This window comes from Nicotiana tabacum, chromosome 7 (assembly GCF_000715075.1).
Source record: "Nicotiana tabacum cultivar K326 chromosome 7, ASM71507v2, whole genome shotgun sequence".
NCBI lineage: Eukaryota > Viridiplantae > Streptophyta > Magnoliopsida > Solanales > Solanaceae > Nicotiana > Nicotiana tabacum.
The window spans coordinates 94,099,243-94,124,495 of NC_134086.1; the positions used below are offsets into that span (position 1 = coordinate 94,099,243).

A 25,253-nucleotide genomic window follows, 5' to 3' on the forward strand; every position below is an offset into this window, starting at 1 on the left:
CTTTGACCCATCTAAAAGGTGTGAATACCATTCCAATGCCCAAGGGCACAATGTTGAGAGTTGTCGGGATTTGAAAAGAGAAATAGAAAGGGTGATCCAGGAAAACCTGATTGTGATCCAAGGCAGTGACATCCAGAATATCACGCAGAATCCTTTACCTACACATCATTATGCACACTTTGTGGGTATGATGTCTGGTGACATGGAGTATGAGAATCCTCTCGGGAACTTGCTAACTGAAGTTAATGATGTTGAAATTGGAGAAGGCTCTGTTGATTCTGATGAGCAAATTTGTGGCTAAATGCCAAGCATAGCAATTGAAAAGTCATTCCCTCCTCACTAGGAAGGAATCTTGGTAGCTTGTTTTGATGTTTTTCTATTATCTGGGTCATTTCAGGGTTGTGATCCAGATTTTATTTGTTTTATTGAGTCAAACCCTTATATCCCTCCATTCTGATTTGTGTGAGTCTTGTCTTTTGTCCCGGGCCCGGGCCTTAGTGGGCCTAACGGGCCGGGTCTCGCGGTCCCGGGCTTCGTGGTCCCGGGCTCTGGCGGTCCCGGGCCTGGCGGTCCCGGTCTTCGTGGGCCTAATGGGTGGAACCAGCCCGTGACGGGCCTAAGCCCACATGGTCATGTGCTTAACGGGCCGGGCTCGTGGGCTTCGCGGGCCTAGCGGGCTTTTTTTTTTTTTTAAAGACAATTTCTTGTAGTATCATGGCTATATTAAAAATATATATGTATATCTAATTATTAAAGTGCTTGACGAAAAAGAAAATAACAAAACAATAGTAAAACACTAAATTGTCATGCATAAATATCACTTCTTGAACTATATTATATTGTATCTTATGTATATATATTCTCTTATATATTTTCTTTTAGTATATGTATTGTATCTTATGTATATATATTCGCATAATAATATATTTTCTTGTAGTATATATATTGTATATTATGTATATATTGTAGCATAATATATTTTCTTGTAGTATATTATATTGTATCTTATGTATATATATTCTCTTATATATTTTCTTGTAGTATATATATTGTATCTTATGTATATATTGTAGCTTATAAATATATTTTCTTGTAGTATATATATTGTATATTATGTATATATTGTAGCATAATATATTTTCTTGTAGTATATTATATTGTATCTTATGTATATATATTCTCTTATATATTTTCTTGTAGTATATATATTGTATCTTATGTATATATTGTATCTTATGTATATATTTTCTTGTAGTATATATATTGTATATTATGTATATATTGAAAGCGCTCTCTGATGCAACAGTTGAAGCTTGAATTGATAAAATATCCCGAGCCATCCTTGCCTTGAAAATGTTTTTCCCTTGCCTTCCACCATTCCAAAAGATCAAAAGAGCCGTCTGGATTCTCCTTTTCAAGTCCCTGAGACAAATAAACTTGAAGCTCATTTAGATGTGAAGTTTCATCATAATTTTCACCTTGAGACCCCCTGAACTCCGTCCAAGATTTAAGAGCTTTTAAGCCCGCAACTCTTTTAGAGGATTGTGAGCTAGACGAAGTAGGGGTTGGAATAGTTGGCCTAGCATGCTCTAAGGCAAGTTGATAAGCATTATAAACTGTTTGAGCGTTAATCTTAATTGAAGCTTTTGCATCTGCAAGTGTCGCAATTTCCTCATTTGAAAGATCTAAAGCCTTATAAATATTTGAATACCAAAAATGAGGACCTCCCAATTTCATTGTAGGATTTAGCATTGCAGCAAGACCATAAATAGGAGGGATAGGAAAAAAATATTTTTTAAACTTTTGTTTCATTTCATTTATAGCAAGTTCATAAATATCCCCACCCTCACTAAATTCAACAAACAAATCAGATAGTGCTGCAATATAAACTAAACAATTTGAAATAGTAGGATAATATTGCCCAGAAAATGCATTTGTTGCAATTTGAAAATGTTCTAAAAAAATCTAAAAGAATTTTAACATTAGTCAAATCTTGAGTGGTAAGCATTTCATCATCATCTTCACCACCTACCCGAGAATTAAACGTTGCATTAATTGGGTTTCTATATTCATATGCTACTACTAAACTTTCGTACATACAATTCCATCTAGTCGGGCAAGGTTTAGGAACATTTCTTTCTCTAAGGCCATATTCATCACATTTTTTAAAATACTCTCTAAGTCTACTTCTACGGTTTGAATAAAAAAGCCAATTAAGAGTCATTCTAACCTTTTCAATTTCTATGTTTAATATTCGCATACCATCACCGACAATTAAATGATAAATATGACAAATACATCTAACATGGAAAATATTAGTAAATGCAGGATTTAGTGTTGTTGTAAGCATGCCTATAGCACTGGTGTTACTAGAAGCATTATCCATTGAAATTGCCATTATTTTATCGCTAAAGCAAAAATATCTACAAAATCTAGCCTATCTCTAGAGTGTGTTTTTATGTGCCTAGTCAAACTACCTGTGCCGCTACGGTCTTCTACATATTTATGCGACATTAATTTCCCACAAGTTTTACACTTAGCCTTATTTTTTCTCTTACTTGAGTAAAAAAATTCCAAACTAATGATGTTTCTAAGCGTTTAGCAGGTTCTCTATTAAAAGTAGGAGTTTCTACAGGTGGGTCGACCAGTGCATCACTTGGGTTATTAAGAGGACTAGTAGGTGTATCATCTAAATCCGGTGCTTGAGTTTCATCATCATCCTCATTTTCCTCATTATTTTCTAAGATGGTTTCATTAGGATAAAGAGCATTCATAATTTCATCATCTAATCTATCACCTGGTGCAACATTATGATAAAATTCACTATCGGTAAATTGAAAACAAGGGTGATCACTATCAAGAATTACGGAAGGAGGAGGACGTCTAGGTTGGCGACTACTTTCAACTTGCTTATCTTTTCTAGGTCGGGGAGCCGGGGGAAGGGTAGTTGGTTGGCCACTACTTTCACCGGTTTTATCTTTTCCTTTACCAAACATTTTTTTCAAAGTAAATGCCATATTAATTATAATTATGCAAACTAAACCACACAAAAATATATTCTAAAAACGTAAGAGTTGAAACGAGTTTACCGGATTGCCGAACAACTTCTTGAAAATTGAAAATCGTTGAACACTTGAAAACTTCAATTCAACAACTTCACAATTTTTCACGAAATTTCAACAATAAATTAAGTAATTGTAGTAGAGAGATTGAGAGAGATTGAGAGATATTGAGAGATATTGATGAATTGGTGAATAAAAATGAAAGAATGAGGGGGTATTTATAGTTGAGAAATGAGGAAAAGTGTAATTATATAAAGTTTGGGGTTAAAATAAAGTTTGGGGTCCAAATGGCCATTTTTTTAACTTAAAAAACGGTCATATTTTCAGCCCAAACGGCTAGATTTTAAATATGGCCGTTGGAGATTTTTTTTTTTTTTTTTTTTTTTTTGAAAAATAGCCGTTGGGCCCGCCAGGACCGCCTCCCGGTCCCGGGCTCGTGGGCTCAACTATGGAGACCAGCCCGTGACGGGCTCAGGAGGCCCACCAAGACCGGCCCACCCAGGACCGGCCCACCAGGCCCACCAGGCCCGTTAGGACCGCGGGCCCGGTCCGGTCCGGTTCAGGCCCGGCCCACCGAGCAGCATTAGTTTGTGTGAGTCTTGTCTTTCTGTTCTGTTGCTATTTTTATTAGCTGGGTTATTTTGGGTTGTAACTCGGATTTTAGGTTGTTTGTCTTGTTGTTTACTCAATGAAATACAGTTTGTCCTTTTGTGTCATTCCATGCTTAGTTCTTTTCCCGCTAGTTTTAATGACATGACATGCATGAGGAAATATTGGCCAGATCTTAGGAACTAATTTAATCTGGAATTCGATAACTAAAAAAATACTTTTGAGGATGAATAAAGAGTTGGAATACTTTGGAACTAAGGTCGAGTAAAATTCACCTTCAAATCATTGTGAAGATCGGGTTTAAGGATGTTTAATCAATTGAAGTTTGTTGGAAAGTTTGTCACTAAGGGATGAAAAAATGTCTTGTAACCACGGCACACCAAGAAGACACACATGTTCGTCAATGTTGTGATCGCGAAAAGATACCATGTTTGACGTTCTTAAGGTTGGGAGGCCCTTTTTTTTGCTATCCAAATACTTTATATTATTCGCTAGCCCTTTTGAGCCTGTGTTATTTTCTTTGATTACCCTCTTTTGGAATCAAGTTTATAGTCAAGAGTCAAAAGAAGAAAAAAGAAAAGAAAAAAAAAGTTCATGCCCCAAGAGTACAAACTGGGGCAGCTCTTTGAAAGTTCAAGTAAAAAAAAAGAAGAAAAAATAACTGTCGAAGGTCCATGCCCTCAAAAATAGAAGCTGGGCAAATAAAAAGAGAAAAAGAAAAGAAAAAGAAAAAAAAAAAGAAACAGAGAGAAAGATGAAAAATAGTTTAGGTCAGATGTTTGAACTACGTTAGACATGATTCCTTGAAAATAAGGATATGTAGGCTGCCTCACGGTTCGGTCTAGCCAAAAAAAAGAGAAAAGGAAAAAATAGAAAAATCCAAAAATCCCCAGCATCTGAAACTGGGACAGAGATTTTTTTGAAAGAGTTGATTCCAAGAGTTGTAAGTCTACAACCCATCATTCTGAGTTTATTTTGAGCCTTCATGCCGACCTTTTTGTCCAACCCTATCCAAAAACCTTCCAAATAAAGACCTCCCGATATGCCTTCAAGAATGCCAAGAGAAGCATGTAATGAGCAACGGCGGTCATGCGACATAGAACACTGTCAGGATGCTCGCGCAAGAAAGTAAAAGAAAAAGAAAAATAGAGAAGAAATGAGAGAGTCTTACTGGTGAAAACCCTCATGGGCACTATAAGGCGACGGTAAGCAGAGATGAATAAATGAGAGAGACTTGTTAGTGAAAACTTCTCGGGGCACCACTAGTCGAAAGTGAGTCATAAAACTGGTGTGAAGAATTGGCATAAACAAGCCCGACTTCAAAGGTCATAAGAATGGCAAAAGGGAAAATTGGATTAGTTTGATAGATCAGGCCGTTAAGTCCAAAATGAATGTCATGACCATTAGGGCTAGTTATTGGGAAAAAAATAAAAAATAAAAGAAAAAAAAATCTTCCTTTTGTCTTTCCGACAGGGGCATTTCTTGTTAATACTTGTTTCTTTACATCATTTATGTCCTTCCCTCTGAGTCAGTCCTTGTCAAAACAAGCAAGAAAAGATTTCAAAATCTGCTACCAGCTTTTCAGTTGCACAAATTGAATTCGGCCAGCACACTCAGTTGTTACTGTCAACATGCCTTGAGGATTCATGCAAAGGTTCCCCCCCCCCCAAAAAAAAAGAGACTCTTGTCAGCCTACTTGACGCAAGCAAAAATGACTGGTGATTCTCTCTGACAGACAAATTACTCAAAAAGCAGGAAGTCATTCAAGATATCAGAAAAGGTCACCTAAGCAAAGATCTCCAATTGGGATAAGACAGATTGAGCCGCAAATATAAATGGTACTGGGTGTGAAGCAATTAGGGTTGATGCAGAGCAAAAGTCTCCTGAAGCCGACTCAAGCTGATTGAGCAGAAGCCAAGCTGCCCAAAGACTCAAGGCCACAAACCGACCACCATTTTCAAAACTGATAAATTTTTCTTTGTATGAAACGGGAACAAAGCGGTGCAAGGAAAGTGATTCAAAAAGAAAAAAGAAAAAAACACAAAAAAGAGAGAGAAGAAAAAAGAAAAGACGAGAAGAGCCGACAAAGGGAAGTTTCTCAAATCTTTGCCTTTATTTGTCTTGCTATTGTGCATAAAATCTTGCCATTGATCTTCACATTTTTTCTCCTAAGATAGAGGACCTAGTTTGATGAATTTTCTCCTAGGATCAAAATCTTAGTCGGATGAATCTTTCTCTTAAGATAATAAATTAGAAGACCTAGTCTGATGACTTTTCTCCTATAATCAAAATCTTAGTTTGATGAATTTTTCTCCTAAGATAGAAGACCTAGTCTGATGAACTTTCTCCTAGGATAGATGTCTTGGTCTGATGAATTTTTCTCCTAAGATACAAAACCTAGTCTGATGAATTTTCTCCTAGGATAAACATCTTAGTCTGATGAATCTTTCTCTTAAGATAACAAAAAGAGGACCTAGTCTGATGAACTTTCTCCTAGGATCAAAATCTTAGTTTGATGAATTTTTCTCCTAAGATAGAAAACCTAGTCTGATGAATTTTCTCCTAGGATTAACGTCTTAGTCTGATGAATCTTTCTCCTAAGATAACAAAAAGAGGACCTAGTCTGATGAACTTTCTCCTAGGATCAAAATCTTAGTCTGATGAATTTTTCTCCTAAGATAGAAAACCTAGTCTGAAGAATTTTCTCCTAGGATAAACGTCTTAGTCGGATGAATCTTTCTCCTAAGATACCAAAAACAAACAAAAAAAGAAAAAAAGGACCTAGTCTGACGAATTTTCTCCTAGGATTAACGTCTTAGTCTGATGAATCTTTCTCCTAAGATAGAAAACCTAGTCTGACGAATTTTCTCCTAGGATATTTTGAGGAAAAAAAAAGAAGTCTGGATTTGAAAAAAAGGGGTCAATTTTTAGTTTTCTTAAGTAATTAGTGTTTATTTTTCCTGAAATTAGGAGGCTCCGCCTAGAGAATAGGGTCAGTCTTTACTTTAGTCAAGCTTAGTTTACAGTTTTCCGCATGCTCAATCACTTTTAGGAGACGCACATCCTAGTCTAGTATTTAGTTTACTCTCATCATTGCATCAATAGTACAAGTGGTTTACAACTTTGCTAACAACTCACAAATCTTCCTAGTGCAAACTGGGGCAGAAAAATTTCTTTTGTTTTGTCTGTTTTGTTGTAATCAGGTTCCCACCTGGAGAACAAGGGAAGGAAACTCATGTTTCAAGGGAAAGCAGTTTCAAAGTAAGACAACTCAAGTTTCAAGGGAAAGCAGTTTCGAAGGAAGACAGTGTAGGTTTCAAGGGAAAATGGTTCAAGGGTGCAAAGGAAAACAGTGTCAAGTAACAAGAGAAGACGGTTCAAGTTCAACAATCAGGTGCCCACCTGGAAAACAAGGGAAGTTATTTCAAAATTCAATTTAAGTTAGAAGTAGAAGAAGCTCGCGGCAAGAATGTGAGTCAACAATCACATATGATCAACAGAAGTTAGTCACAATCCAAAAAAAAGGCAAGACAAGAAGTGAATCCGAATGCAGAAGTTAATAAAAGATGTAAGCTGCTCAAGATAGGGCTGAGGTCACAAGCTCTGCATGTCCCGTCTTGGTTTGAAAAGATAAAGAAGATTGAACCAACACCTACGGCTAACAAGCATCAAGATTCAGATCAGAGTCCGCATGAAGAATCAGCCAAGACTCAAGATCAAGCTTCAGAAAACTCATAGATAGGAATCTTGTAACTCGTAGCTGATAGGCTTAGTTAGTCTTTTTCATTTTTGATTTTGATGTAATAACGGGACCGCGGACTGGAACCTCGACGGCACCTCGATCGGCTCTTCACCTCGGCATACTCCATCATCTCACTCACCTCTGAACTACATGTGGCCTGATTCTTTTATAGCCAAGGATATGTAGGCAGCTCAGACACCAGGGCTCGGTCACACTCCCTTCTCTCTTAGTTTTAGTCTCTCCAAATAAGGGTCGGGTCAAAAATCTGTCTAGTCAGTCTTTGTCTGAAAACTCTGTACGTTTCCAGTCAAAGAGGGGCAGCTGTAAACATGTGATTTTTTATCCTCCCCAAGATTTTTTTATATATTAGCATAAAATATTTAATTTAGGAATAATATAGATATTTTAAGTAATTTTGACTCTTTTACTTTAATTTTATTACAAGAAAATAAAAAATCACAAAAATAGGTTCATTAATGTTTTGTAGTCATTTTTAATCTAAAACAAATCTTAAAAAAAATATACAACAATAGTATCGTATTTTTATTTTAATATGATATTTGAAAATACCAAAAATAGATTTGTTTTAATGGTTAGTTTTATTTTAATAATTATTTGAATAGTAGGAATAATTAACAAATGGGCTCGTATTTTTAATCTCGTTCGCAGCGAAAGAATAGAGCTTGGGCTCGAGCAACCCATCTTTAGGCCTAATTTTGGACCTAGCCCGCAATTGTCAAGCCCATAATTCCTAGGCCCATACCCCTTAACCTAAAACCCTACCAAAAACCTAGACTATAAAATAAAAAAGGAACAAAAAGAACGGGGAGGGCTGAAAAACAAAAAAAGGTGACGAGCAGCTGCGCAGGGAACGAACTCCACCCCCCCTGCGTCGTCTTCTTCATGACCCCACTCCCCTTTCATGACACCCATCGTCTTCCTCACTAAACAACCCTAGAGAACCAGCAACGACCTCCCCATCTAACCATCCTCTTCTCCACCCCATTTCCCTTTACAACAAAAGACCCCCCTAACGTCTTCTCCTTGACACAAAGAAGCAGCCATGGAAACCTTAGGAGCTTGAATATAACATGGCTTGACCATGAACAACCGCAGACCTTAAGCGATCATCCGATAATAACTCGAAAAATGGGAGTTGGCTTCATCTTTTTTGAAAAGCAAACAAACTGACCTAAGAGGATCAAAATTGTTGAGCTCCTTCTTCTTCCAAAAACTTGGAGTTGATGCTGCTTCTTCATTAGATCCGTCGCAGAACAAAAAGTGACTTCCATCCCATCGACTTATCAGTCTCAACAACAACAGCCACAGCTGCTCAACCCAAATCCATCTTTAGTTAGTCGAAACACCAACCAGTGACCAAACAACTTAAACAGTCGTTGTTCATCGGAAACCAGACGCACAACATCACCGGCGACCACCATTGAAGCCGGCGAACACACACACACACACTGCTACCGTTCCACCATCCCACATCTTCCGCTACCATAATTGGCAGGAAATGCAGCAAAAACAGTGACAGAAATGTGAGAAGTTTCCAGTCATCATCCCATTCGAGGTCATCGAGTCAGTGTTCCATACGAGCTACTGTCAGATTCGAGTTCTTCCGGCGAAACTCAGTCAGTCCGTTGTTTGCCGAGGGTCTGTTCATGATCATCCATCGTGTTGTATTCTTCTTGTAACCCGTTGAAAGATCTTTAATATATTGAGAGGCTTCAAAGTTCCATAGTTTTCTTCTTTATCGTTTTGCTTGGATGGTTAAATTCCTATCATCTGTTTAGTTTGAAATTAAATGGTGTTATTAATGTGCTTCATGTTGTTGATTCATTAGTGGCATTAAAATGCAGCATCCGTAGAGTTTAACCAATCATGATAGGCTTGGAATTTTTTTGGAATAATATGAATGCTCATCGTTAAGTCCTGATGCATTTTAGTTTTCTTCTACCCTGTTGGTTCTGACGTTTTAGACTTGGTTCTTCTTCACGGATGGAATGATAAGACTTGAGTCAAAATAACAGTTGGACCATTATTTGCTAATTTACGTGGGTTGTATGGTCACTTGGTCTAGTTTAATTGAATAAGTAGTTGTACTGCATTTCTTGGCCATGGCATGTTAGTCAAGGCAGTGGAGATGTTTGTTTGTCTTTGAAAATCAGAAATTAGATTAGATAGGAGTATTCGTAGGTGACTTTAGTTGAGTACAATCTTTTGAAATAGTTGGAGCTGTGTGTTAAATAAGCTTAGCTATGGCCCTCGAATATCCTTTGAAATTAGAAATCGAGGTTTGCCATTTAGCGAATTTTCATGGCCCTCGCAAAGTTAACAACGCGTTAGTTACTTTAGGCGCGTTATTTTTAATAATATTACCTTTCTAAACCCGGGTGTGCATTTCATGTGACCCAAATCCAAATCTTAACAACGTCAAATAGAATATGTCTCAGACTGCAGGTGCATATCATGTGGCGTGGTCAAAAGAGGTGTTTTGGCTGACGTTGAAATCTTCCTTAAAATGAATAAGAGCGGTTATAAAGTTAAAATGCATATAGGTTCAAAATGTTCTAAAATCAGATAATAGGCCAATTATAACAGTTGAGCGACCGTGAGCTGAAGTTTTTATTTTTGTAACTGGCGAACTTCAGCTTTGGAGCTGAAGTTTTGTTTTGTAACTGTCGAACTTCAGCCTTCTTAGATATTGAAGTTTTAACTGATCTTTTTGATAATGTCATGATGTTATTTTTTGTATATTTTACCTTTTTTGAACAGATAGCACCTAAAGATCCTAATGCAGCTAAATTACACAAAGCAGCTAATGCACCTAAAGTACCTAAAACACCTAGACTACCTGTAATACCCCCAGGTCCTTATGTCCTTGCTCCTCCACCTACAAGACCAGGTCAAAGATATTTTGAGTTTTGAGATTGGTTTAACTCTAAGGATTACTGGAAAGGGAACCACGATTTGAAGAAATTAATTGCAACTTTCTTGACTCATATACAGCGGGATAAGCTTCATAATGGTACATTTCGATACATTATGGCTATGGAGAATTTCAAATGCATCATGAAGTTGGCAATTCTTGTAGGGTGAATCAGTTGTAAGCAAATGTATACAGGTACTGAGTTCTTCATCTGAAGTTACAAGCATTCCTTTGCTTGTATAGTTTGATATCAAACCATACTTTTAGTGCATATCTGGTTGAATCAATATTTGCAACTTCACTAATGTTTTTCAGGAAAGTATTGAATGATATGTGCTTATTAAGTAGAACACGTTTTGTATCATGATCCAAGTATTTGAAATCAGGAGTCCAACTCCCATTGAAAGTTACAACAACGCAAATCGAACTCATCCTGCAGATTCATGTTTAGTGGCAAGTATTAGGAAAGTGAACAGAAGAATCTTTAGGTTGTTTGTATTGAAGTTTTTACAAATGAACTAAATCACTTAGGCATCTTCTGCTGAAATTTTTTGGAAAAAGATGTATGACATAATTAATGAATGCTGCACAGAAAACTTCAGCTTATTAAGTGCGGAAGTTTTTAGAAATAAACTTAATAACTTCAGCATATCAGCTGAAGTTTTTTTGAAAAAGTTTTATGACAAGGACTCATGAATGCAGGAAAAATAACTTCAGCTCATTAGGTGCTGAAGATTTTAGAAATGAACTAAAGAACTTCAGCACATTGGGCTGAAGTTTTAGCAAATGAATTCAACAAACTTGAGCATGTTTCAGCATTAATTGCATAGTATACAGGAGTAACTTACACAATTAAAGTAGTAATTATATCGCGTTGGGGGTATGTATTAGTGTAATAATTACATTCCTATCACATTCATGCACGCTTTTTCATTAGACAACGTTTAAAATTCCTCTTTGCTTTTTCATATACCATGCAGAAGTTTTTTCTCCTATATAAGCACGTTATTCCTTGTGAGTTTATTCACTCAAACACATATATTTTAGCAGACATAAAATACAAAAAGGAAAAAATGGATGCTGTCATCAGGCAAATAGTGGAAGAAATCAAGCAAGACATTATAGAGGCTTTTGAGCTGAAACTGGATGAGCTAATACACAAGTACAACAGGGAACTGGAAGAAATTAACAACAAGCTTGATACGCTTGTGATGTATGCAAGATTTGATAATCTTGCCGATGAAGATGCTCGTCCATCTGGTAGTGACGACGACGACGATGATGATATGGACGATTAGTTTATCTTTTTTTATTTATGTTTATTTTGTTATTTATATAATTTAATTTATCTTTTTTGATGTTTAATGAAATATTTAGTTTTTGTTTTAAGTTTTTTCTGCGTTTTTTTAATATTAATTCTATTCAAAGTCGAAAAATAGCAGAGGAAATGAACTATATAACTTCAGCAGGAATTAACAAAAACTAATCTGAATATTAAGCATTTTTTGGTATGAAGTTTTTTCAAAAAATCATAATAAAAATACACAGTGCTTGATGAAAACTTCAAGCATGAACTAAAAATTCTTTTTAAACTTAGAAAATAACAGAACAATTAACAAAAACTTATCCGAAAATTATATATTGCACGACAAAATATTAAGCATTTTTAGCAGATGAACTAAAAAAACTTCAGCATACAAAAATTATATGAAAAATGTTTTACATATTCCTGAAAACATAAGCATTTTTTGGTATGAAGTTTTTTACAAAAAATGATAATAAAGTACATAGTGCGGGAGGAAAACTTCAGCTCCATTAGCCGAAGTTTTTACATATTAACTAAAGAACTTCAGCACTTGTGCTGAAGTTTTTTGTGCAATATGAAATTTTAATTTATGTTTTATTTTTTACCCAGTGTAGGAGAAAAACTTCAGCTCCTCCTGCTGAAGTTTTTAAATATTAACTAAAAAACTTCAGCACCTATGCCAAAGCTTTTTGTGCAATATGAAATTTTAATTGATGTTTTATTTTTATTTTTTACCCAGTGTAATAGGAAAACTTCAACTCCTCTTGCTGAAGTTTGTAAATATTAACTAAAAAACTTCAGCACTTATGCCAAAATTGTTTGTGCAATATGAAATTTTGATTGATGTTTTATTTTTATTTTTACCCAGTGTAATAGGAAAACTTCAGTTCCTCCTGCTGAAGTTTTTAAATATTAACTAAAAAACTTCAGCACCTATACCGAAGTTTTTTGCGCATAGGTGTTTGAAATATTAAAACACTCATATAATGTTTTAATATAATTTTTTCTTCGTTGTGTTATTTGCCAGCTCGTTTTGCTGAATTTTTTAGATATGAACTAAATAACTTCAGCTTGTTTCAGCATATTTGTCGGATTAGAATGTTAGAATTCATCGTCAAATAGATTTAGAATGCAAATTCAGCATATCAGTGAAGTTCGTCAAACAACTTCAATCAATCAATCAGAAAACATGTAATTCACAAACTATTTTGAATTCTGAAGATGAATTTGAATACTTACAATGTATTTTGTAATTTGGAATTTGAATTTGGTTCAAATCTGATTTGCGAGAGGCGATCTCAGGAGAGACGGATTGATGGAGGAGATACGGAGAAGATCTGAAATTTGATTTTGGGTATGCTTGATGCATCTTTTATATGTTTTGGAAGGGGTATAATGGTCATATTATTACAAATTTTTTGTTAGTTGGTTACAAAATCAATAGTTTCTAAAAATAGGGTATAGTTTAAAAGGTGGCATAACAATAGGGTACGGCTGCAAATCGCCCCTTAGAATTGGGTATAAGTTAAATGGGGCCCGTGAAATTTTTACGAGCCGTTCAATGTTCTTTGGTTAAGAGCCCCCGCCTTCCGTGATAGTTGGAGCACAACTTTAGACTTGAAAATGCCAGAATTGGTCTGACCCATTCTAAGTGTAAAAGGGGGGTTTTGCATCTATACCCACTTTTTGTGTCACGTTTTAACTTGTACCCGCTTTGCAAAAAAAATGTAAGCGTACCCACTTTTTCGCATAACTTCAGCATACGGGGCTGAAATAGCAAAGGCAATCACGCAAAACTTTAGCAATTTAGTAGTCGGACCTGAAGTTCAGCTCTAGAGCGGGTACAATTGTGTCATAATCATGCCACTTAGGCCAACTGCACCTGTTAATAGTCCTAACACGATGCCTCGACTACTAGGGAAATTCTTGACACAAGTAACAGTTGCACCAGTATTTGCAAATGACTGAGAATTTGCACCAATGCATATATACAAACACATTTGCCAAACATGGGGTTTTGAAATTCGTCCCGTTACAACCAACCATATCATGAAGTAACCAAAAAAGTTCAAGATTGCACCTATAGCAAGAACTGCCCAAGGTGGTATAATTTCCATAATTAAACCAGCAATTATGGCTAAGTTTCCCAGTTACAAAGACGCTCTAGAGCTGAAGTTTTTGTCTTTGTGACTAGGAAACTTCAGCTATAGAGCTGAAGTTATTTAGTTCATTGTATGTTTATTATCCCAAATGACACTCTTTTCACATAATTTTTACCTGGATTCTTTTACTGCAATTGTTATGACCCAGTTCTCAGTTCATTTTCTTTTCAATGAAACGATGACATAATATACAAACCTGAAGTTCATCATCCAGGAGTAAAAGCTAGATAGAAAACAAGCTTCTGGTGCAATATCTCGCCTTCACAAACGGTAGCAATCACACAATGTCACGTGGAAATCATTTAAGCATGAGATTTTGTAAACAAAGTCAACCTATTGCACCTTTTAGCAAAAAAAAAAAACATATTGCACCAGCAGATCATCTTTTCTCTAGTGTATTAGACTAGTAGACTAGATAGAAAATAGAAGCAGAAGAAAGAAGGAGGAGAAAGGGGGCTGAAGTTATTTAAAAAGTGGGTACAAGTTAAAAAAAAATTAAAAAATGGGTATAGGTTAAATGGGGGCAACCAAATAGTACGCCCAACCAAATAGGACGCCCCGTGCAATTTTTACTGTAAAAGGGATATGGATCAGTTGACGTGAAGCTTCACCATACAACCAGTTAACCACAATTAAACAGCATAACCACATTTCTCCAAAAAGTTTTAACTTATATATACTGTTACCTATAACGCAAGTTACCTACTTTATAGGTTAAGACACTTGTACTGTGAAACTTTTTCTAACATTACACCAATGTATATAAGTTAGATCTTTTCAAAACGCTCCCAAGAGTGGCCTACATCTCTACATAACATGGGTCATAGTCTCATAGATCGAGCAACCAGGAGGCCTTTGACCCATAAAGACTCTACAATGAGACCCTTAACTGAAATTAAATTGGCTAAAGTATCAGCTGTCCAAACGACTTGGTATTACAGGACCCAATAGTCTATGCTCCATTATCCACTTTAGCCAAACATAATAAGTATGCTTTACGGTTCCCTGATCGATATTTGCAGCTTGCCTACAAATGTTTTGTAGAATGGCAGAAGTCTTTTTTTTTCCCTATTCATAAGAAAGCGAGTTTATAGAGAAAGGTCTAAAGCATATAAGAGTTGAGGGGACCGACTTTAACTTGGTTCTTTGTTGTAATTCATACCTAAACTTCTTAGATTGCAACATGTTGGTTCATAACGTAAAGAAACTAATGTGATCTCCAATAAAAGATTTAAGTTTTAAGGCTTACCCATGATACAACAACCCAAAAAAAATTCTCCCTACTGAAGTACAAAACTAAGGAAAGCATATTACTTCCTCAACTTCAAGTGTGGCCCTTTCCAAGTTGTGTCCCTTCTCCTTAAAAGTTCTTATTTTCTAAACTTGATAATGGTGGACACTGGAAGTGGCCAAGATATTAAACAAATTCATTCACCCTATTTGCTATTGCAGTTCCACTAAATAATACTAAAAAACATGCAAGGATATAAACCCTTATATTAATCACCATTTAAATATATCTGCAAAATTAAAAATGTGCCCTAAAAACTAGACATGAATCTCTACCAAGATACAATCCTCCCTGTTACCTAAATAAATTTGTCTAGTTTCAATTGCTTGTTAGAACCTGGAGGCCGGAAGTTCTCTAGCCGCATAGTAGAACTTCTGCAGATTTCCAACACGACGGACTCACCTTTTTCTAGCTTGATTACCTCCAAAGCACTCCCAAGAACTTCAGCGGCAAGCCCTATTTCCACAAGGCGTCCTTCCTCTTCCCCACCTTTGTATATCAAATGCCCAATTTCATTAAATGGTAGCACATTTTCCAGTATGACCTTTGCAAAGATGCGACCAAGAAATTCCGCTGCTCTAGGGGCATCATTGACTGCGTCCTCCAAGGTAACCAGAACGGATTCAAACCTGACAGAATAAACACAAACATAAAGTTAACCAGAGACTTCAAGTGGTTTGAAGTTGTACTTGTGTTTTACAGGAAAACACAGCTGCCTACCCTTTAACAAGCTGATCTTGACTTATTGTCACATCTTGAGATTTAGCTAGACTGATGAGAAGCTTTGCCAAATGATCCCTCTCCATATCCTTCCTCTCGAAAGAGTCTGTGACCCAAATTGAAATCATTGATGGATAGAAGTTGGGTGCATTCAGGTCTTTTACACACAAAGCAACCTCTTTCTCATCTTTCGCACTGAAATGAAAAGGCTCAAGTTAATTAAAATAAGCTGAATTAAGTCACAATATACTGCACAAAACTACGTACCAAAACAACGGGTGTAGAAACAATGCTACATTTATTGTTCACGACTAGGGTATTAGGAGAACCAACACTTTGCTACAAGATGAGAAGTTTAAGATGAAAAATACTAAAAGAGCTTATGTTTTTTAAGTATGAGATCTTATTACCAGAAATTATAAGTTTCAATTTCCCTATTAAAATAGGAGACAGACAAGTTGGATAGTTAGAAGGTACATGTTCTCAAACAGTGGGTGGATTCTTCTAATACACCAACTCTCAGTCAACAAAATACCGAAGTTCCTCGTGCGTCAAACTGCCAAGAAAGCACACCAACCCAAACAATGATCACAGCTTTTCTAAGTTGTCACTGCAAATGCTTTTGCAGATATCCTGAAAATCAATTGTCAAGCCTGAATTTCAAACTTAACATTGCACTCCTTTTTGGTTGGTGAATGGCTCTTTTAGATTATCATGGTTTACAACATAAATAATGACTACTCAACAACAAACTACTTGAGGTTGGCAATTGGAAGAGGTCTTCCTCGAGATCTTTAATTGCCGAAACGTAAATATAAGACCACACTTCCTAAAGGTTCAGAAGGTCATGATGAAATCTTGAATAAGTCAGCTAAGTAAAAAGGGCAGCCCTCTGCACAAAGCATCCCGCATTCACGCAGAGTCGGGGTGTGATGTAGACAACCTAACCTAACATAAGCATTAGTGGTTGTTTCCATGGCTCGAACTCATGACTTATAGGTCACACGGAGACAACTTTACCGTTGCTCCAAGGCTCCCCTTCAAAATCTTCAGCTAAGTGAAAACAGCTCAAGACTGACACCCAGTGTTGCACCAAAATCTTCAGCGTAATAGAAGCAACCTTCTGTAAACAGTTCTAGAATGATACTTATTTTAAGTGAATAAAAGAAACCATTCTACGATAGTGTCTGCACTGCACATGAGCCATAGCCGGACCAATACCAGTATAATGCAAGTAAATAATAATCAGGCAAAAAGTTAGTCAAGAAAGTACCTGTAGAATTCCTTGATAGCAGCCATAGACAAGTCCCGCAGACGTTCTTCTGACCAAATCTTCTCAGAAGGAACATTCTGTGTGGAAGTTGGTCCTCCACTTCTCACAGGTGGTGAAGCAGGCCGAGAAGTATCAAATCCACGATCCCTACTCCCATAAGTCAAGTTCCTTTCTGGAGCACTTGCTTGATCATGTTGACTATAAAATCGATCAGGCATATATTTGGGCGTAAGCTCCTCTCTTGAAGCATAAGGGGCCCGTTCGGGCAAAGAACCATAGCCATTTTGGGCATGTACCATCCTTCGAGAATCTCCAAAATTTGGCACGTTATCAGTGAATGGAATGCTTGGCGCGGCAGGTTGGCCCCTAGAAGACATTCCCTTTGCAAGACCACCTTGGGGCCCAAGTGTGATTGGATCATCACCAAGAGGCCTCTGTGTCAGGGGAAGTGATAATGTCCTATTATCGAAAGAATGTCTCTCATCCACCCGTACGTCCTGCATGCCAAAGCCACGGACCTGTGGAGACATAGGACGGAAACCACCCATCTGAGAGCCTGGAGAAGACAACATACTCCCTCTTGGAGCAAAATCCATTGGTTGACCCCTTCTAGTAGAACCTCCCAAACTAGGAGTACGAGCAAGCCTAGTAGTTTGTGCATGTCGTTCTTGGGCAGCATCCCTATGCACTTCCTCGATCTTCTTAGGCCCTTCAACTTTTCTCCTTTGCTGCCATTTGTTTTTTCTTAGATCAATTGAATCCTTCAACATAAACCTCACCCTAGAAGAAAGTTTCATGTTATTTGATAACTTTTCCATCATATCGAAGTATGCATCCATATGTTCCTTTGCTTTGGCGTGATCTATCATCTCCCCAATTGTACTCATCAACTTACACAAAGCTTCAATATTCTCCTCGTCAGGATTATGATAGTCACCTAACAACTTCTTGATGCACTCGTGCATAATTCTTTCTGTCAACATTCTCTTCTTATAAAGTTCTCCGATCAGTCTGATATTCCCCAACATTCGTCGTCGTGCTTTGACTCTTTTTTCCTCCCTCTCCTCTGCTGACAGTTTTACTTCGCCTTCCTCGTTGGTCACATTGGCTTCTTGTTCTTCTCTTTCTCCTCTTTCAAACTCTTCCTGACATTTGTTCAGAAGTAACCTCTTAAAAGTGATTTTTTCATTGTCTACGCTCAGATCAGGCAACTCTGCCGCTAGGTGCTGACAGAAGTTGGCATACATCTCACAAAAAGTTGGTTCCATCAAAGCTTTATCAAATATTTGAGAAATTACACCATTGAGCGTCACAACATTGTCAATATTGACCTCTTGGACTTGCTGGAATAATTTTTCGAAGTTCTGGGGAGTTAGCTTATTTAAGATAGCTTTCAGTTGTCTCTGTTTGGCTTGTTCCTCGTCTGTTATTTTACCTACTTCATACTTTCTTTCAGCTTTGTGCATAATCTGTGCTGGTGTCTGAGGAGAAGGCATTAAACCCTTTTGGAAAGCAGTTCCACGCTGCCACCTGTCAGCATCAACCCCATTTCTCTGGACTCCACCATGAGGGCCCATAGATTGCATTGGTCCAGACAGTATACCCCCGGCATACTGAATAGGCATCGGCGCTCGAGGGTGTCTCAAAACACCATAATTGCCACCTGGTCCAGGTCGAAATCCCATAACATTTCCCCCATAAACAAGGTCCGGCTGTATATCTCGCCCAGGCATAAGAGGCCCAGGCACCTTACTCCATTTATCTCCATCCCCAATGCCACCTCCGCGGCGTTCACGATGTCCACTAGATGGCCTATCGAGAGCTCTTCCAGGACTAGGGCAAGGCTCACGGGAAACACTGATATTTGCATTTATCAAAATATCAGCTATATCAGAAGGAACTTGAAAACCCTCAGGAATATCAATACATTGTTCGGCAAATTTAAGTAAGAAATCTCTTGAATATTTCTTGGTTGTCATACCATCACCGTCTTCACCATCAACTTGCTTCCCATGCTCTGGAGCAGCTTCTAGTTTAGGAGTAGATATATCTGCGGCATCCTCCCAATCATCTGGCTCTGCTTTAACCTCACCAACCTTCTTAGTTGATGTAAGATCTTCCTGAGGCGCATCATCAGATAGAGGCTTCGAGTTATTCTTAGAAGTGATTTCGCCGGCTTCGACAGATGGAGCAAGTTCATCTTTTTTCTCTGGACCCTTATAAGCCATATAGAGATCAGAAGTAGCGCCAGCAGCATCTGCTTTCTTGTACAAGTCTTTCATTTTCTTCTTTCCCCTAGCCGCAGTAACCTTAGGCACATTGAAATCCACCAGAGATTTCTCCTTGACACTAGACGACGACTTAGCTACACCGGTATTATCAGTTTCAGTTTCTGTATTTTCATCTTCACACTTCGAAGTGGCCTCATCAGAATTCTTAACCAAATTAGAGGCACATTCCTGACTTACTACAGCTGATTCTGTCACAGCAGCTTCTTCAGGGTCTGCAATATCTGATGCCTGATCATCATGAGCTGATAGACCTATTGCTGACGTGCAAGCCTCAGTATCTGTAAAATTCTGATTACAAGTGAATGATTTTATGCTATCAGCCATGCTATCAACTCCAGTTGAACCGGCAGATGCATTTGTATCTTCCTCTCCAGTTTCTGGCTTACGGCTCTCAACGTTGGCATTTGTGGCTTTCTCCAGAGATCCCTCTTCGGTCAGGCCAGACACCTCGACAGATTTTACCAGAAGAGATCCAGAAGATGGCTTCGAGATATTATTCTCACCCTGTTCGCCAACCTCAGGCAATGTTACTTCATATCTATCCCCAGTTTTAGGTACTGGCTTACCTGCATCCAGATTTCTGGAATCCAAAAGTTCAGGTGAAACTTCTTTTCCACTATCTCCAGTAATGCAGGTTTTCAATTCAACGGACTCCGAAGGAGAAAGATTTTCCCTACTGTTTCCCACTGCAGCAGTGCCCAATGAAGCAGCAGTCTTGACCTCAACGGGTCCAGTTAGTGGATACTGGGATGGGGGACTGGAAACTGAGGTAGATTTCCCAAGAGCCTGCAAAACTTTCGGTCATAAGTAGGATCGAGCTAGTACAGTACATTCAAAGAAGTATGCAAAGTCAAATACCTTATCCTGCATAGTCACCTGTCCTCTTATTACTTGTTTTTTCTGTTGATCTTCGATGGGTTCAAGGCCGCCAAGTGTTTCAGTTGTTGCATCTACACTACTATCTGTAATTACAGATACTGAAGGCTCACTGGGAGCCTGAGAGGTCAATGACGATACACCAGCTGCTGGGCTCTGCTCTGAGATAGAATCAGCCACTTTAATAGATTGTATGTTTGCTACAGGCCTTGATGCAGATTTTGAAGCATTGCCAATCTTTGACTGTGTGGAGGAGCTCTGATGTATAGTGTCCATGTCTTTTTGAGGGTGAGCTGAATCTCCTCCAGGAGGCTTCGAAAGTCTCACTTGATCTTTTCCAAAAGCAGCTGAACTGACAGACGGTAATTGCTCTTTTTCTGGATGTGTTCCAGCAGCCGGTTTCACTGTCACCTAAAGTTGATTTGCATGAACAAGATAATATTATGTTGTGAGCATATACGAAGTTCAATTGTAAGCCAAAGAAAAATTAAGATAGAAAAGTCCACACAGGACTTGAGCTTTGACTAACCTGACTAAAAAGCCTTGGTGGCTGAGAACTCTGAGGGTTATTGAGAGGGAGTGAACTTGGAGCTTGAAAGTAAACAGAACTGGAATTATAAGAATTAGGATAATAGTTAATAGGATGACCAGGAGGAAATGATGCAATAGGCTGTGATTGAGGTGGCATATTAGGATGTGACCTCGAACCAGGAGTCCCATCAAGCCTCAATTCTTCATGAGTTTCTGGATGAGTAATCTTCACAGTTTTACGTGCACCTAGATACTTTCCTGCCTGCTGTTGAGGAAACTGTGACGGCATATTCATTCCCATGTTCCCCAACTGCGGAGGTAGTTGAGGTCCCATTCCTGATGAAAAATTCAGGCCCTGCCCCTGATGCATCATCCCTTGAGACTGCATTGGGTGGGGTTGAAGACCTGAGACAAACATTGGCTGCTGCATAGGCGGAGTGCCAATCGGCAGATGCATCGGCATTGGCAATGATGTAGCAGACATGGAATGAGATGGAATTTGTGGCCCAGGGCCACCAAATTGAACAGGAACTTGTGGTGGCTTGTGAAATGGGATTTGCATGTGCATTCCGGGCATGGGATGTGCAGAAGGCTTTTGAGTTTGGGTCACTGAGGGTGGAGCTGAAACTTGTACATCTCTTTTGGGTTTGGCGGCCACACCATGAGACTCGCCAGGATTAGACTGGTTCCGGGGTCCTGCATCCTTTCTTGGCATTGGCTGGTTGGACGTAGATGGAGTTGGCAATGAAGGTATAGCTTTTGAAGTGTCACTGCGAGCCTGCAAATTAATGAAGGAGGAATCAGAGACATAAGCAACTTAGAGAGGTCGTGAATAGCTTGGTCTATGGGCAACAATAACAAAGTGCTTAAATGCCAAGCTCTGTAATCAGATCAGGTAGCAGTTATATTACAATCAGAGACAAAAGAAGACGAATCAAAAACCTGGGCTCTTTTCTGCTCATCCAAATTAGGTGGAGCTGAGCTCGTCCGTGCAGGTATCTATAAACATTGTAAAAGCATATCCCTCCACAATTAGGGCGAAAGTTTTCAAACTAACCAAAAAGGAAAAATACCATCTATCGTGGAGTCTAGAGATACCTGCAGTACATTCATGACACCAGGACTTATGGATCCAAATTGAAGTGGAAATGACCTAGATGCATCTCCGGAAGCTAGAACATCAGAAAGTAATATCATTCAATAGTTGGAAGTACAACTATAACAGAGATACAATACATAAGAAGTATCACCAATATTACTACACAGTACACACCAAACCACCACCAACCCACAAAAACAAAAAAAAGAGTACAAATAGACACATAAAAAGCCTAAGAAGATACTTTTTGCAGGAGTGACAGGTGCAGTCGACTCAGAGGTTGATGCAGCAACATTAGAAGTTGGAGCTCTTGGCACTGCTCGGGTGATCTTTTGAGTTGAAGCATCAGTCTGCTTAACAGGAGCACCCGGAACAGGTGCATTCGCACTAGTAACAGGTACATCTGATGCTCCTGCAACAATAAATTAACTGCATTACTTAACTTAGTGGAATTGAAGTAAAAACAAATACTAGTAACACATTCTGTTGCACCAAACTACACAGCGTTGACTTTAAACCTATACAGACCATCGTAGCCTTCAAAACAAACTACTTCACAACCCTAATACACATGCAAACAAAATTATAATCAATTGACATACCGTGCAATGCTTGTTGTTGTTGGTGATGAGCACCATTCTGATGAGAATCCGATCCAGCACTAGCACCACTTACCCTATGTTGCCCTCCTTGTGCATTATTATACTTCTTGTTGAAACTAACAGCACCAAACAAAAATGGAAATCAAAGAATCACCAATAAATACTGGGAGAAAAACCCTAGTTTTCTACAAAAATAACAAAATTCAGAGATGACTCAGCAACAAACGGAAAACCCACCTTCTATTAGAAGATAGAGAGGGATTGGTGGTGGAAGAAACAGGGGGGGCGGCGCCGCTGCCACCGCCACCACCACCACTTCCTTTATTACCGCCGCGGTGCTGATTAAAGCTACCGGATCGGCCGGTTCTCCTGTACTGAGAAGACTCGCGAGTGTCAGCCCTTGATTGATTGTGGGACATAAATCCAGACCCTCAAAAACCGCTTTATTCTGTGTTTTTCCAATTTCTATCTACAATACAACAGATCCACCAATCAATTCAGCAAAAAAATCAAAACTTGCATAAAAATTCAATACTAACATCTCTATGAGAAAATCACAGAAAACACTTCAATACAAAGCCAAATAATTGAGCTTTTCACCCAACTCACCAATCAACAAACCCTAGAAACAGTGATAGTCAGTTACAGTAGTTTTACCTGAAAAGAAGAGTGGCGAAATTAGGGTTTCAATGAGAGTGGCGATTGGTGAGAACCATGACCACACTGCTAACGAAAAGGAAGGAGGAGGAGGAGAAGAAGAAGAATGAGAGGAAAAGGAAAAGGGTGCGTGTTGTATTCTGAGCGTTTATGTGGGGGGGTTTTTTTTTCCGGGCAAGCGAAAAGTTTTATTAGAGAGAGAAACTACAGGGATTATTAAACACTTAACGAATAAATGGGAAATTTATCTGATGGTAAAAAAAGATGGAATATTTATATTTAATTTCTTTTTTTTTTTTTTAGTTCTTAAAACTTGATTGACCTGGTTGGTTGGGACTTGGCAACAATACTAACCACCTCCCAGAAAACATATGTACTCAAAAGTCACACAATTCAAATTATAAAATTTATCTTGGTTAAGTAATAATAGAAAGAACACACATAAATTAATCATGATTAAATGATAAAATTTAGGTAAAAGAATATGTCAAGCATCTATTAATTTAATTTTGACTGTGCATAAAAGTTTATCCTTATATACATACACTAAAGCACTAGTTCATTTGGTAGGAAAGTAAGTTATGCAAAAGTTGATAATGTATGAATTGTTATACAAAGATTAAAAATATTTAATTTATAATGTATGGATTAGGAAGGAATACATTGTAATGTAAGGATTATTTCTTATTAGATATTTGATCTATTGTATACCAAAAAACTAACATGTAGTAGCGTATACTTTATTTATTTTTAACAAAATTATTTACTATAGGAAAGTAAATTTTGTCATTTTTGTAGTTTTAATCCACGTATTATTAATATATGTACTCGTATTCCACATAACTTTTTGTGTGTGGAGTATTACTTATGCAAAAAAGGCCAAATATGAACCAAACATTATATTAACAAGGCTATATGTGTAAGAGGAAACCAAATATTATATTAACAACGATGTATGTGTAAGAAGAAATCAAACATTATAAAAAAAAAATAGTAAATTGTACCGGAAGATTATTTCTTCTTTTTATTTCTCTTTTGCAACCAAATGATACCTAAGTGCATGATATAGGTATTTTAAGGTTGTATGTGTAAGAGGAAACCAAACATTATTTAAAAAAAAATAGTAAATTGTAACGGAAGATTATTTCTTCTTTTTATTTCTTTTTTGCAACCAAATGATACCTAAGTGCGTGATATAGGTATTTTAAGTAAGTTTCTAACTTGATAATAGTTAATTAATATATATTCTTATATTAATTTATTATATAATTATGGTCAGCTAACATGATTTGGTGTATCCAACAATATTGAGTGAAATTTTTTGGTGAAACTAATGAGTATCTCTTTCTCACAAAAATCGAACATATAGTAACTATTCATTAAATAGCACTTCTTTAATTGTTGTTTTTAGAAATATTTAATACACAAGTATTATATTTTATAGTAATGTTTTACATATAAATTAAAAATACAGTGTTTTTTCGTCATAAAAATACAGTGTTTTTTCGTCATAAAAATACGGTATCCAAATTTACAAAAAAATTATTAAATGCATAAGGCATTGATGATCCGATCCTATCAGTTTTCCGGTAACACAGTTGATAAACTTCCTCCTTCTACTGGCGCTGTGGAAAATGTCAAAGTGTGCCACCACAAATTACAGTTTGTCTTTCTAAATAGAAAAGAAAAAAAATACAAAATTTTCTTCTCTTATTTGGTTTATTATAAGGAATGAAAGTAGAAAAAAATATTGATAAAACTTTAATTTTGGCCCTACTTCTTTCTTAACGTACTTTAATTTTGGCCCTACTTCTTTCTTAACGTCCCTTCTATATGTTGAGTTAAACACAATGTTTTACCTAACGATCCTTTCTCGTCCTTTTTTTCATGAGATGTGGTGACGTTTTGAGTTTCAACTTCAAATATTAAAATTATTTTTAAAATGAATAATTTACCTTCTTTCAATAAATTTTACTTGATATGAATTTGAATTAGTCAGAACAATAAATTTTTCATATCAAATAATTAAATCGGAGCCAAAAGAATCACGGTACTTTTTGTTTTATACATAACTACAAAAAAAATTCTATATTATCG

At 37.3% G+C, this 25,253-nt stretch overlaps 1 protein-coding gene across 4 annotated transcripts; it reads right to left on the minus strand.

Moving 5' to 3' along the window:
- Nucleotides 1-15,293: 15,293 nt before the first annotated feature.
- On the minus strand, nucleotides 15,294-23,371 carry LOC107821751 (eukaryotic translation initiation factor 4G). 4 transcript variants are annotated; one of them, XM_016648204.2, is made up of 12 exons: nucleotides 23,157-23,367; nucleotides 22,737-22,968; nucleotides 22,500-22,615; nucleotides 22,142-22,309; nucleotides 21,897-21,970; nucleotides 21,741-21,797; nucleotides 20,969-21,576; nucleotides 20,797-20,875; nucleotides 20,250-20,678; nucleotides 17,101-20,177; nucleotides 15,828-16,022; nucleotides 15,294-15,736 (listed from the first exon to the last, which is right to left on the minus strand). In XM_016648204.2, the coding sequence occupies exons 2-12, from the start codon at nucleotides 22,916-22,918 to the stop codon at nucleotides 15,406-15,408; spliced, it is 5,316 nt and encodes a 1,771-aa protein (XP_016503690.2). In that variant the 5' UTR covers nucleotides 22,919-22,968; nucleotides 23,157-23,367; the 3' UTR covers nucleotides 15,294-15,405. The 4 variants fall into 4 exon arrangements, with proteins under 4 accessions (XP_016503690.2, XP_075113516.1, XP_016503689.2 ...); XM_075257415.1 differs by having other exon boundaries at nucleotides 22,737-22,964; nucleotides 23,157-23,312; XM_016648203.2 differs by having other exon boundaries at nucleotides 20,797-21,576; nucleotides 23,157-23,371.
- Nucleotides 23,372-25,253: the final 1,882 nt, after the last annotated feature.

Bases quoted from the DNA above. Each gene is read 5' to 3' on its own strand.
- LOC107821751 (XM_016648203.2), bottom strand. From the start codon at position 22,918: ATGTCCCACAATCAATCAAGGGCTGACACTCGCGAGTCTTCTCAGTAC. The intron at 21,798-21,896 runs GTATCTCTAGAC...CAATGTTTATAG, and splicing joins GTGTCATGAATGTACTGCAG to ATACCTGCACGGACGAGCTC. The intron at 21,577-21,740 runs GTTTTTGATTCG...ATTAATTTGCAG, and splicing joins ATGAGCAGAAAAGAGCCCAG to GCTCGCAGTGACACTTCAAA.